The sequence below is a fragment of the Belonocnema kinseyi genome, chromosome 1, assembly GCF_010883055.1.
Source record: "Belonocnema kinseyi isolate 2016_QV_RU_SX_M_011 chromosome 1, B_treatae_v1, whole genome shotgun sequence".
NCBI lineage: Eukaryota > Metazoa > Arthropoda > Insecta > Hymenoptera > Cynipidae > Belonocnema > Belonocnema kinseyi.
In genome coordinates, this window is record NC_046657.1 from 125,204,249 (window position 1) to 125,219,849 (window position 15,601).

A 15,601-nucleotide genomic window follows, 5' to 3' on the forward strand; every position below is an offset into this window, starting at 1 on the left:
GCTATCTAAGGATGGTACTATAGAACGCCACCTCAAGGTAGGCCTAGTGGCGCCATCTCTTGGTCAGGCCGGAAACTTATCAATCCACCCTCGTATCATATCTTAGTTTTTCAACTAAACTCCACTAGAATTTCTAAACAAAAATATGACTTTTCAGCAAAAAACTAATTTTCCACGAAACTGATACATGTTTTACTCAACAAAAATGAAAGTGCAAACTAAAAAATTATTATTTCTTTCTAACTAAGAAATGAGATATTTCAACTAAAAAAGATCAGTCTTACAAATATGGAAAACTCAAATTTTTATGTAATAAATTTATATTTAAAACAAAAAAGGGGTTTCCTCTAAACAGTTAAATTTTCCACCGAATACATAAGCCTTCAGTTAAATTAATTAATTTTCAACAATATAGTGTAAATTTTACCCGTAGTTAAATTATTGCTGAAAAAATATCAATTTTCAACAAAATAGTTTAATTTTCAAACAAAAAATATAAATCTCTAACAAAAAGTAATGATTTCTTAACAATGTGATTCAACCAAATATTTCAAAAGATAAAAATTTAAATACTTAAGTGAAAAAGAAGAATTTAAAAATAAAGTTTCATTTTGATAGAAAAAAATTCTTATAAAACAGACGAATTTCTAAATCAAAAAGATAAATTTCAAAAAAAAAAGACTATTTAACCAAATTGTCGAATTCTCTGCCAATAAGTTGCATTTTTATCCAAAAAAGATTCCAGTTGACTTTCATAGATAAAAAATAACTTTTCTTTAACAAAAATTTAACTGTCAATTCAAAAAGACGAATTTTGAAAATTAAAAAAAAAATAATTTTGTTAGCAAAATAGTTGATTTCTCTAGCAAATAGTAGCATTTTTATCCAAGAAAGATGAAATTTGTATTCAAACAGACGAATAAAAAAACGACAACTTTTTTTTTAAAAGTTAAATCCTCAACAAAGCAGTAGAATTTTCAACTAAAAAGTGTGACTTTTTAACCACATAGTTTAATTTTTGACTAAAGACTTCCAGTTTTATCCAAGAAAGATGTCTTTTTTTTAAACAGATGAATTTTTAATGAAATAAAAAAAATCCACAAAATAGTTAAATTTTTATCTAGAAAAGATTTAAGTTCTTTTTTCAACACAAAATATTAAATTTAAACAAAAAGTTAAATTTTCAGTTGACAGAATTAATATTTTCAACCGAAAACATTTTTTCAAACAAATTATTTTTATTATCATATCAAAAAAGACGTTTTTTCAACAAAATACATTAATTTTTAACTAAAATGAATTAGTTTATAACAAAAAATAAAATAGTTGAATTTTCAGCTAAAAAAATTAATTTTTTACCCAAACGATGAATCTTTTATCAAAAAGATTAATTTTCTACCAAGAAAGTCGAATTTTTAAGTAAAGAGATAAATTTTATATTTCAAACCAAAGGTAAAATAGTAAATTTCAACGAAAAAAAAAAATTTTCAACCGATATTGACGAATTTTAAACGAAGTAGTTCAATTTTAAAATAAAAATTTTAACTAAATAAAATTGTTTACTAAAATGATAAATCTTGACAAGAAAAAGATCAATTTTTAACCCAATAGATGATTCATCCACTCAACCCGTGAATTTTCGACCAAAGAGATGAATTTTCTATGAAAATTATGAATCTTTTCTCCCAAGAATGATTTTTTAAACAAATATTTAAAATTCTGATCACAAAGATGAATTTTCAACCAAGAAAGAATATTTTTCTATCAAAAAGAGTTTTTTTTTAACAACATAAATAAATTTTCAGTCACAGAAATAAGTTTTTAACGAAAATGTTCAATCTTTCGCCGAAAAAAATTTTTTTAACCAAATTATTCATTTTTTTACTAAAAAGTTCAACTTTCAAGAACAAAAAAAGAATTTTTAGCCAAGAAGAATTTTTTACAAAAAAATATGAATTTTCCACAAAAAAAAATACATTTCTAACTACGAAGATTAATGTTTCTACAAGACAATAAACTTTTGACAAAATACATTAATTTTCAATCAAAGAGTAACATTTTCAACTAAATATGGTAGCTTTTGAAGGAAAAATCGAATAGAATAATACTAAGAAGATTAATTCTCTACCAAAAAAGATGAATTTTCAACCACGAACATTAATTTTCTACAAAATACAGGAATTTTTACGAAATATTTCAATTGTTAACTAAAAGAAGGTTAATTTCAAAATAAAAATTTAATATGTTAATTTTTAGTCATGGAAATTATTTTCAAGCAACAAACGAAGATTTTTTACCAAAATAGTTTAGTTTTTGACAACAAGAAAAATGGTTAAAAAATGAATTTTCGACGAAACAGTTGCATTAAGAACCATAGAAATACAATTTAAAATATTAATGTTTCACTAAAAAAGATGCATTTTTAAATATATATATGAATTTGCGACAAAATAGTTGAATGCTCATCATGTACACTTTTAATCAAACATTAAATAGATAATCATTCAGTTAAACAAAGTTTTTGAAACAAACACGACGAATTTTCAGCAAAATAAATAAATTTTTAACCAAAGAAATATATTGTTAACAAAAATTGTTTATCTTTCACTCAAGAAAATGATTTTTCAACCACGAAAATTAATTTTTTACCAAAAGAATTACCTTTTGACAAAATACATTAATTTTTAACTTTTCAACAAATTGTCAAATAATTAAATTTACATTAACAAAAAAATTAATTTTCAATTGAACAAAGAAAGAGTTTTCAACGAAATGTTGTAACCAAGAAGATTAACTTTCTACCAAAAAACACTTCTGGTAACAAAATATATAAACTTCCAGCTAAGAAAGATAAATTTGAAACTAAAAATGGAACAGTTAAATTTTCAATTGAAAAAAATATTTTGCAATCCAAAAAACGAATTATTAACATACTAGTTAAATTTTTAACCCAATAAATGAATTATTCACCAAAAATATGAGTTTTCAACCAACAAGATTAATTTTTTCCTAAATAAAGACAAATTTTCATAAAAATATCTGAATTTTTAACTAAAAAATTGTAGTGTCAAATTTCGGACAATTCTAATACTTTCTCAATCATAAATTATTAGAATGTAAAAAAGTAAGTTAAACACAAAATGGAATAGTTTATTTTTTATAAATATTTCTATTTTCATATGTTTCATACAGTTTTAATATGTTTATATTTTATGTTATTTTCTTTCTCATTTTATTCTTCAAAATTGTAAGTTTATTGTAAATTTTGTTTTTAAATTCACGGTCTTTTCATAATTTCTCGTTCCGGTTCAATTGTGAGGGTTCGGGCGTCAGCTCAAAACTTGCGATCCTGCGCACAGATTTTTTTTTCAATTCTTAACAATCAGTTTATGAAACGTGACGATTTTTTAAATATAATTTCAGAATCTTTTCTTACTGTAAAAGAGGTAATACTTTCACGTATTGTCTAATGTTTATAGCACTTGTTACGAGAAAAAAATTCTGTCTTATGAATCATGGTGTGAATTATTCAGTGAAGCTGGTCACTTCTCGTATTGAAAAGAATTGTCGACACAGTTCGTCGTCTGATAGAGGCTGCTTTTCTGATGTAAATTTGGGCACATGAAAGAGACGGTACTTTCCCTTTTAGCGTCTCCGGGGTCACTCAACGAGCAGTGAATGTCTTGTAAACTTGAAATCTTTTCAATTAAACTTTTTTCTAAAAAATATCTCTTTTAGCTCCACTGGGAACATTTTTTTTCAGAAAAAATTTAATTAAAAAAAATCATAACTCTATCTAGTCTGCAAAGACGTTAAGGAATTCTGTTATTCCCGGATGATAATGCAGATTCCTTTAAAACTTTGAATGATAATTACAATTTATATTTTATAATTGCAACAATATTATTCAACCGATTGTATAAATTTAAACAAATAATTTGTAATGAAAGATAATGTATGGATTGCAATTTTAATTTGATTTTTTTTAGATGTCCTGTTGATGGTGAAATCATGGGACAATTCACATATAGTGAGGACAAGACGGAAGCCAAAGTCAATTTCCAAGCTCACAAATTTCCCTACACAGCCAGCGTCTATTATCAGTGCAATGTGCGACTTTGTGTTAAAGAAGGCGGCGGTTGCTCCCATACGGTAATTTCAAAAATTATTTCAAACTATGTCGTTTCAGAAATTTTATCATTTTTTATCAGCCGCTAGATGGCGCTAAATGTTCTTATCCAAATTCCGCGAAAATTCAAATTTAGTAAATGAAAAATAGCATTTTTACATAAAATAATAATAAACGTTTGTAGTTTATTGATAAAATTAAGTGAAACAGTCAATTATTCCATTTTAAAAGAAAAAATGGAATATTTCATTTACTGGTCAGTTTTTCTTGCGTAGTCCTGAATTTTACAAATATAACATTTTCAAATAATAAAAGTAAATTTCGAAACAAAAATGAAATAATTCAATTTTAAACCAAAAAGATTAATTTTCAAATCAGAAGATTAATTTTCTACTAGAGCGATACATTTTCAATAAAATACATGCATTTTATAACAAATATTTAAACTTTTATCTAAAAAAAGTAAACTTCGAGCAAGAAAAAAACATGAATATTCAGAAAAATTATTAAATTTTCAAAAATAAAAATAACTTCACAACAATAGGAATGAATTTTAAACAAAAAATAAAGTTTCAACTAAAAATGGAATAGTGAAATTTTCAGAAAAAATTTAATTTTAAACAAAATCGTTTAATTTGTAACAAAAGAAATTAATTTTCAAATAAAAAAGATTAATTTTCAACCAAAAATATAATAGTTTAATTTTCAGTTAAAAGAATAAAACTTCCACAAGAAATGTCTACAATTTTCAACACAATACATGAATTTTCAACCAAAGAGTTAAAGTTTTGACTAAAAATATTAAAAAGCAAAAGACGAATTAAAAACAAATGGTTACATTTTCAAAAACAGGAATGGATTTTTAGCAAAATAAATAAATTTTCAACTAAAAAATAAATTTGCAAACAAAAATTGAATTTTAAACAAAATAGTTCAATTTTCAACGAATGAAACTAATTTTCAAATAAAAAATATTAATTTTCAACCGAAAATACAATAGTTTAATTTTCAGTTAAAACAATCAATTAAAATGAATGTGCAACGAATCAGTTAAATTGTCAATTAAACAAATAAATTCTCTAACAAATAATTTTGTTCAAAAAAGAAGAATTTTTAACCTAAAACAAAATAATTTTTAGGTATAAATTGTCTTTTGACAAAATAGTTAAATTTCCAACCGAAACGATTATAATTACAATTATCGATAAAAAAACATTTTAAAAAGAACCTTTTTTTACCTAATAGTTTAACTTGAAAAAAATGAATTTTCAACTAAAAACTTTGGTGTAAGAAATTAAATAGTTAAATATTCAATTACAAAAAGTAAATTAAACAAAAAATTTCAACAAAATCAGTAAGTTTTTAACCATTTTTAAACAAGTAGAATAGAATTTGACCAAAAAAGTCGATATTTTTAACAACATGAATTTTCAACATTTTCAATTTTAAGTTGTAACAAAATAAGTACATTAAAAAAATGAATTTTTAACTAAAAATATTTGTTTTTAAATCAAAAGAATTAATTTCTTACCAAAAAAGATGAATTTTGAAGAAAAATAAAAACTAAAAAAAACATCGTTGAATTTTCAACATCAAAACAGATTTTTAACCAATAAACTGAATTTTTAACCAAGATTAATTTTCAATAAAAAAAAATTTTTTTGTTGAAATACATCAATTTTCATCCAAATTGTTAATTTTTTAATTAGAAGAGAACAATTTTCTAGCAAAATTGGATTAATTAAATTTTCATTTGATTGATTGTCAACAACGTAGCATTTAATAGTTAATGAATTAAAAAAGATTTCAAAATAAAAACTGCTAAATTCAATGAAAAAGGATGAATTTTGAACAAATTGCTGAATTTTTTAGTTAAAATAAATTAATTTTCAACTGGGAAAAGCAGCAAATTTTCAACAAAATAGTTAGGTTTTCCAACAAATAGATGAATCTTCAGCCAGTACAATAAATTTCTAATTATTTCGACTTTTATCTAAAAAAGAGTGGAATTTTCAATCAAAAACAGGTAATTTCAATTCAAAATTTATTTTCTCTGAACTTTTCAAAACTTTGGAATTTTTGAAACTTTGTTAAAAGTGTAAAAATTAAATTGATTTTTTTCATGTAGAGTAGATTAAACTGGGAAATCTCTCCATTGATATAAAAAACTTTTAAAAAATTGCTAATGCAAATTTAGTTAAATATTTTTTTAAAATTAATACAAATTTCATTCAGCGATTTGAAACAACTAATTTTGTTACAAATTTTCCAAAAATCATAACTTGCTCAAAATTTGCAATTGGAAATCATCACTACAATCGCTGCATAAAAAAGTTACCATATATTTCGCACTTTGAGAAAAAAAAATACTTTTAAAATGAAAAATTTTAATTTATGATGCCTTAAAGGTTAAAAAAAGCAGAATTGACAAAAAAATTAAATTCACATTTTTGTGAAAAAAATCCTAAAACGTTCTTGCTATATTACGAAATTTCCTGGAACATTAAGGACAATTTGGATGTTTTCGAAAATTTTGGATTTTTTATGTAACTGTTATAAAATGTTGAAGGCTTTAATTTAATCTCAGGTGCTAGAATGGGTCCCAGAGACCCGGACGTTTTTTTCCTAAAGGTCTTCTTATTTTTGGCAAAGTTTTATTGTATAAAATTAATTTTCATTTATATTTTTACAATATTTATTTTTGCAAGAAGGAAAATTTCGAGGTTCTAGCACTTGAGAGTTCATATTCCGGAATTATCTGGACCTTTGCGAATAAATCTGAAATTTTTTGGAATTTTTGAAATAATCTATACCTTGCATGCGAATATTCTCGAATTTCAATTAAAATGTCGAATTATATTGAACGTTTTAGAGTATTTAAAAAATGTATAATTCTCCATTAAAAAAATTTTCTAAAAATTCTTTAGTGTTCTGGAATGATTTAATATTTTCTAGAAGATTCTGGACATTTTCTCGAATATTCTAGAATTCAGAAAAATTGTTGGGTCGGACAAAAAAATAATTTGGTTGGTAGTTTTTACGTAAAATACTTTTTGTTAATTTGTTTTTTGCATAGTATTATCAGTGCAATAATACATTTTGTGCGATTGAGCAGATAACCCTAAAAAAATTTCATCTATGATACCTGTATCAATTATTCAAAGAAATGTAAGACTGTTTGAAAAGACTTAAAGTTAAGAGGGAATTCACAAGAAGAGGGTTTTAAAATTGATGAGAGCAAATCAGCTTTCTTGCTTAAGGTTGGGAGTATCACAGACGGTATTTATCTTTTTTCCAGCCGCCATTGTGCAACGAAGTAAAAAGAAGACGCAGGGATTCGAGCTCGGAAGAAAAGAAGGCAGCCGAGGGGATAGATGGTGGCACGCCAGCCACGATAGAAGTCTACAGTGGACTTTACGTGAACGAGGCTTCTGACCTGGGATCCAAATCAGACTTCGCAGATGTCTTCAGAGAAAGGGTAAGACAAAAAAGATACAGATTTTTCCAAGAAACCAGAGGTTTGCTTCCACTTTACTGCAGTCACGAAGTAGGAAACTTGGACGCGTGAATTGAGTATTCTAATATTACGTCACGCTCGGTCGGTAACATCAAAATCTGTAAGGTTATCCCAGGAAACACGTTCTGTACCTGTTCCAGATCAAAAAAGGAACTTTGTTCTAGAACAGTTTTAACAAGATTGTGACAACACTATTATAAAAAAAAGTAACCGTTTTCTAGAGCGTTGTAAGAAAATTGTGACCGGACTGTTCTAGAACAAAAAGGTAACATTATTGTAGAACACTGTGACAGAACTGTTCTAGAACTATGTGACAGCATTGCTTTGTAACAGTTGCTATGGAATTATATAATATTTGTTTCAAGTTTGTTCTAGAACTGTGCCATAACAGTGTTATATCGAAGTTCTAGAACCTTATTTCAAGTGTGTGCTAGAAAAAATTAGGAACAAAAATTAGTTCGCTAACACTATGTTCGAGCAGGATATTCCGACGGGTTATCCCTCGAATAGCCCGGGCCACAAATAGGGTCAAATCAAATATCCTGGGATATCCTATTGCTTTTAGGGGTACATAACATTGTTCCATATTTGATAAATAACAGTTCTAGAACTGTTATGGAATAGTATAACTTTTCTAGAATTGTCCCAGATTTTTTCACAACGCAGCGTACCAAAGTTCTAGAATTGTTCTAGAAATGTTACAGATCGGCTATCACAGCGTTCTAGATCTGTTACAGAACGTTTACATAACAATGGTAACCGAGTTCTAGAATTGTTCTAGAAATGTTACAGATCGTATGTGACAGCGTTCTAGAACTGTTTCAGAATTTCCTTAGCGCATGGGAGATAACATAGTTACTCGCATGTTCGTAACCTGTTACTAACCTGTTCTAGAACATGTTCTAGAACATGCTGGGTGCCACTTGGTGGATTGCAAAGCATTGTTCAGATAGGAGTTTGACTGAAATTAATTAATTTCGACGAAATTAAGTAAAAAATCGTGATATCGTTTCGCTTTTAAGAAAAAAGCCATTTATTGCATTATTGTTGGCAATTTGGAAAATGTGTGATTGCGCAATTCATCACGAAAAATTATAATTTGCCGTAATTGAGGTTATAATCTCAATTGCCGGCGACTTGTGTTATAATACTTTTCGCTAATAAGTCATTTTAAGTAGTTTCCTATTTAATAAAATTATATCAAAGGACTTTAAAAGAGTTTAAAGACTTTAAAAGTTATCTTAGGATTTCTCAAGAGATTCTTAAAGATTTCAAAAAATTGGAAGGAATTTTAAAAGAATGTAGAAAAATTAAACGATTTCAAAAGAATTTTAAAGATTTTTTAAAGAATCCAAAAAGGTTTAAGGATTTGCAAGAGATTTGAACAAATTTTAAAGCAGTTTAGGTGATTTTAAAAAATGCCAAGTGAGTTACTGAAAATTTATTTAAAAAGATTTAAATGAATTTAAAAATATTTCAAGGGATGCAGTTTTTTTAAAAAATATTTTAAGGAATTTAAGAAAATTCAAAGAACTTTTATTAACTGTACGCAATTTCGAAAATTTTAAATTACTTTGAAGAAGTTAAAGGGATTTCATAAAAATTCGGAGAAGTTAAAGAATTACAAAAAAAAAACTTACAGAATATTTGAATATTTAAGTGATTTTAAGGAATTACTGTAGGAACTTGACGGGATTTTAATATTTTCTTCGTAAGTATTTAAAAATATTTCAATTAAAAAAAATTATTCTCAAAGATTTTAATCACGTTTAAGAGATTTCAAGGGATTTAAAAAACGCAATAATTTAAGGACTTTCAAGATATTATAAGGAGTATAAAAAATTTAAGGATTTTAAGAGATTTTAAATGATTTTAGTCAATTTTGAAAATTTTTCAAATGATTTCAAAAAAGTTGAAGGAAGTTTTTAAAAAATAGGAGGACTTTAAGGATTTTTAAGAACTCAAGTGATTTTAAGGAATTTTTAGGGTCTTGACGGAATCTTAGAGTTTATTTTTAAAGGATTTAAAAATAATCCAAAAATAGTTCATAAAGATTTAATGATTTGCAAGAGAATTTAAAGGATTTTAAATTAAAAAGATTTGAATTAATTTTAGTCAATTTTACAATATTTTAAATTATTTCAAAGAATTTGAAGGGAGTTCAAAAAAATTCGGAGTACTTTGAAGCCACGTGATGAGTGGGTCACGTGATCAGATTCCTACCTTACCGTCACTTTTTTTACTTCCTAACTTATTTACAAACGAAGCGCCACATCGAGTTGAAAATTTGGGATACTAAACAAGAATCACTAAGAATGGTAGGTCTGGTCCTAAATTTGTATAATTATGAAAAAAGTTTTTTGTTCTAAATAATTTTTTGCTTTTTTCATAATTATTAAAATTTAGAACCAGACCCACCTTTCTCGGTCCTTCTTATTTATCATCCTAAATTTTCAACTCGATGTGGCGCTTCGTGTGCAAATAAGTTCGAAAATAAAAAAAGTCGCGGTAAGGTAGGAATCTGGTCACGTGACCTACTCGTCACATGGCCTTAAGGATTTTCAAAAAATCGTATCAGATTTATTAGAATTTAAATTATTTCAAGGAATTACTAGGGACTTGTCGGAATCCTAAAGTTTTCTTTTTAAAGGATTTAAAAATAACTAAAAAATAATTAGAAAGTAATTCAAAAACGTTTCAGGATTCACAAGTTATTTTGTAAGATTTTAGGACAGTTTTAGTGGGCTTAAAGAATGTCAAGCGAGTTTTTGAAAAGTTTAAAAAATGCTTGTAATGAATTTTAATGAATTAAAAAAAATTCAAACAATTTAAGATTTTTTCAGAGATTTAAAGGAATTTAAGAAGTTTTAAAGGATATTAAGAGATTTGAATTAATTTCGGTCAATTTCAAAAAACCTCGAAAGATTTTAAATGATTGTAAAGAAGTTGGAGGGATGTAAAAAAAAGTCGCAGAAGTTAAATGATTTTCAAGAAGCCTTATAAGATTTCTAAAAAAGATCACAGTCTTTGATAATTTTTGTTTTCTCAAAGTGCAAAAATAATCTCTTGACATCTTTGAAAAATACACATTAACGAATTACCAAAAGTTAAAAATTTGACCGCCAACTATCCCAACAATGCAACCTAACCTCAATCACGGCACATTATATTTTTTCTTGATGGATTGTCCAAATCGGACACTTCTCCAATTGCTAACAGTAATTAAATAAATGGCTTTTCTATCTGAGAAGCAAATCCATATCACGATTTTTCACTTACTAACGTCTACAAAAACTAATTTTAGTCAAACTCCTATGTAATCAATGCTTTTCCGTTCACCAAGTGATAAGACGTTTCGACGTTACCGACCGTGCGTGACGTAATGTTAGAATACTCAATTGGGATTTAGTAAGTTTGTATAGCTCGTAGCACCTCTTGCGGAAAAACGCAAAACCGAGAACATTTTCAAAATTCCCTAATTTATCCTTGATTAATTTTTCTTTTTAAATCATTAATATTCAAATGACAGGATTTTAATCTTCCAATACTTTTAACATGGAATATTTTATAAACGGAATAAAACATTAATTCAGATACAAATTAAAAATTAAAAAATTGATTTATTTCGAACAAAAAAATGTCTCTTATATTATATATTATATATTTTAATACAAAAAGAATGAAATTTAAACAGCAGAATGAATTTAATAACCAAAAAGACGAATTTTTCTAAAAAAATAAATAAAAGTTTATCTAATTTATTAAGTTATATTTATTGAGTTTATTAATTTATTTAATTTTGTTTTTGCCAAAAGGCGGTCTTTCTACTCAAAAAGATTAATCTTAAAAAAAACGGAAAAGTTAAATTTTCTATCAAACAATTAATTTTAAACAAAAAAAATCTATTTCACTAAACAGATAAATTTTAAACAATAAAAAAAATAAACATTCTTAACAATGTACTTTAACTTTTGCTCAAGTAGTTGAATTTTAAATTAAACAATTTCAACCAAAGAGATGAATTTTCGACTAAAAATACAACAACAAAAACAAAAATTTCTTAACATAGCGTATTAACCAAAACTTTTAAACAGATTAGTTGAATACTCCAGCAAAGAAGAATAATCTTTAATGAAAATTTTACATTTTAATAAAAAAAAAAGAAATGTTTTTTATAACATAAAATTTTAAATAAAAAAGATACATTTTTAAACAAAAAATAATTTTCTACCAAAAAAAAATTAAATTTTCAATCCAAACAGATAAATTTTCATCCAAAAAGGATGACTTTTTAACAAAATTGTTAAATTCTCTACCAAATAGTTGCATATTTATCAAAACAAGATTAAATTTCTCCTGAAGCAGAAGAATTTTTATTTACAAAAAAAGGTTGAGTTTTCATACAAAAAAGATTCTAGTCGAGTCTGCAAGATCAAAATTGGAATTGAAAAACAAAACCTTCTATAAAAAAAAATTGAATTTTCAATCCAAAAAGACAAATTTTGTCAACCAAAAAGAATGAATTTTTAACAGAACAGTTGAATTCTCTACCAAATAGTTGCATTTTAATCCCAAAAAGATTCAATTTTGTACTAAAATAGATGAATTTGTATTAAAAAACGACGCATTTTTTTTAAAGTGGAAGTTTCATCCAGAAAATATTTCAGTTCATTTTTCAACACCAAAATATAAATGTTAATTTTATACGAAAAAATTTTCAACAAAAAAAATGAATTTTCAACCGCGAACATTAATTTTCTTCAAAATAGCAAAATTAACTTTTGCAAAATACATTAATAGTTAAATTTTCAACTAAAAAACGTAATTTTTTAACGAAAAATGGAATGTACTAAAAAGATATAATTTCTACCAAAAAAGGACAAACTCTCAACCAAAAAGATGAAGTTTTTAACCACAAACATTAGTTTTCTGCCAAAAAATGAATTTCTCACAAAGCAGTTGAATTGTCAACCGAAGAAATACATTTTTAAAGAATTATATTAATGTTTTACTAAAAAACAGGTATTTTTAACTAAATATGTATATGATTTTCAACAAACTAGTTAAATTTTCAAAATGTAAAATTTAAATCAAACATGAAATAATAAAACATTCCGTTCAGAAAATGTTTTTAAGCAAACAAGACGAATTTTCAACAAAATAAATCAATTTTCAACCTATAAAATACAGTTTTAACAAAAAATATTAATCTTTCATCCAGGAAAAGAAATTTTCAATATTTAAAAAAATTTAATTTTTAATGAAACAAAGAAAGAGTTTAAATCAAAATTATAGCTGAGAAGATTAATTTTCTACCGAAAAAACACTAATTTTAACAAAATGCATGAATGATCAGCTGAAAGAAGGTAAACTTTGAACTAAAAATTGAACATTTCAATTTTCAATTGAAAAAATTATTTTTCAACCCAAAAAAAAACAAATTTTTAACAAAGTAATTTAATTTTCAAGCAGCAAGATTAATTTTCTCCAAAAAAGACGAATTTTCATAAAAATACCTAAATTTTCAACTAAAAAAGTAACTTTTAAACACAAAAGGCAATAAATTTTTTCTGAATATTTCTATTTTCATATATTTCATACAGTTCTGATATGTTTATATTTGTATCGCATCTTCTTCCTCATTTAATTCTTGAACTCTGTAAGTTTATTGTAAAATTTGGTTTGAAAATGGCGCGCGGTTTCGCATCACTTCTGGTTCGGGTTTGATCGTAGCTAATTAAAATAGTGGGAAGTTCTGTCCCAAATCTACCTTAGAGAATCTCTACGACTGGTTACTGTAAACGCGCGTATTTTAAATTTTACAAATATTCAAATGTAATATTTATGATAAATTATGATTGGAAAATGCATCTAAAGTAATTTATTAATCCTAAAATAGAATTTTGAAGTGACAGATGAGAAAAGAATTCAATTTTAATGATACATTTTTTATTAATTCTGGCTAATAAGCTTAATCTATTTTTAGTAATGTTGGTGATTTTATTTTAAGCCATAAATAATTTTGAATATAAAAAAATGATAAAATTGTTTGCTGAATACCTAAGTTTATCAATTATGCAAATAACTATTTCGAGATAAACATTTCTACTTAATTAATTAAGCACAATCTGTAGTATATTTTAATTATTTTAAATATTTTTCAGAAATTCTTTTTTTTTAGGCAATTCGATATTTTCCTTTTCTTTTAAATATAATATAATCAATTCAATTTTCGTTTTCGGGCATGAAAAATCAGGACGCGGCCCAAAAAACCGAAAATCAGGAGAGCAATAACAAATCAGGAAATGTCCTGATAAATCAGGGTTTATACTTACCCTAAATTTGTGGAAAATTTTGAAGAAATTGTGTCCAAAAATGTAACATTTATGAATTATTAAGAGCAAAACTTGGGCGCGAAATACCCGGTTATCTTTTATCTTCACTTTTTTCAGACCTTCAGGTTTTTTCTCTTTTTTTTATGCTTCTTTCAACATAAAGTTTTGTTAAGGCTTTTTATTTCCAAAAAGTTAAAAATTATGAATTAATAAGCAAAAAACTTTGGCGCGAAATACTCGGTTATCCTTTATCATCACTTTTTCTCAGACCTTCAGGTTTTTTCTCGTTTTTTTTTTATGATTCTTTTAACATAAAATTTTTTTTAGGCGTTCGATGATCCGAACAGTATCTGCATTTCACCGAAGACCTTCACGATCACGGTGATCATAGCGAGTCTAATCTTGATGTTGTCCGTAGCGGCAGCAATTTTCCTCGTCTTAGCGAAGAAGCGGCACAAGAGCGTCTCGACTACGGGCTCTTCCATATACAGCGGCCCCTACACGAACACCGCCTACAGCCACAGCAGTTAAATCCTCAAATATCGTATTATTTATGTACGACTTTAAATAATTAATTAAATAATTAAACCCGACTTCTCCACTCCAGAGCGAGCGATCAGAGAAGTTCGATATCCACTCACACAAAGAATTTATTAAAGAAATATTTTTTGTGTGAGTGGATGACAAGAGAATCTAATAAATCGAGACTTTCAAGATATGGGATTTGAGAACGATGGAAAATTTTTGCGTGAAAACTTCTTTTTCAAAATTCTCAGATTTTTCTTTGAAAAACTTTTGGTTTTTCTGATACAAAATTAAAGTGTTCAAATTTACTTATTGATTTAAAAAAATTAATCTTCTGTCATGACAGATGACTTTTGAACAAATTACTTGACTTTTCAACAAAATAAATAAATTTTCAAAAAATAATTAAATTCTTAACCGAAAAAGATGAATTCTCAACACAAAAGTGTAACAATTGATATTTCTACGAAAAAGTATAAATTTTCATATGAAAAAATTAATTTTACAACCAGAAAAACGAATTTTTAATAAATAAAGATTTTTCAGTCATGAAGGCAACAAAAAAAATTGAACTAAGTTGTTGAATCTTCAAGCCAAAAGACGAATTTTCTGTACAAAAATTGAATTTTAACGTTAAAAAAATAATTTTAAAAAAAGTTTAATTTTTACCCGGGCAGTCGAATTTTCAATACAACATCTCAGTTTTCAACAAAAATGTTAAACAATCGACCGAAATGATGAAGTTTCTACTAAAAATATACACCTTCGAAAAAAATGATTTCTTAACAAATTGATTTAAACAAAATAGTTGAATCGTCAAGCAAAGAAGATTAATTTTCTACCATACAGTTGTATTTTAATTTCAAAAAATGAAATTTTTGCTAAAATAGATAACGTTTTAAATGAAAGGCAAATTTAAAAAAAATCTATTTTAATTTTCATACGAAAAAGATTTTACTTTGAATTTTTAACATTAAAATATGAGTTTAGAACAAAAAGTAAATTTGTTACGAAAATTTTCAACTTAAAAAAACGAATTTTCAACAAATTGTTTGAATTTTCAAATTGAAAAGACAAATAAAAAAAACAGTTGAA

The 15,601-nt window shown here is 25.7% G+C and overlaps 1 protein-coding gene across 3 annotated transcripts in view; it reads left to right on the plus strand.

Annotated features, from left to right (window-relative positions):
• The window catches only part of LOC117167373, a 209,052-nt gene extending 194,283 nt beyond the window's left edge, over nt 1-14,769 (plus strand). For all 3 annotated transcript variants that reach the window (XM_033352261.1, XM_033352254.1, XM_033352269.1), the window contains 3 exons: nt 3,990-4,152; nt 7,428-7,607; nt 14,309-14,769. In XM_033352261.1, the coding sequence (XP_033208152.1) occupies nt 3,990-4,152; nt 7,428-7,607; nt 14,309-14,512 (547 nt within the window). In that variant the 3' untranslated portion in view covers nt 14,513-14,769. The remainder of the gene's footprint in view (nt 1-3,989; nt 4,153-7,427; nt 7,608-14,308) is intronic.
• Nucleotides 14,770-15,601: the final 832 nt, after the last annotated feature.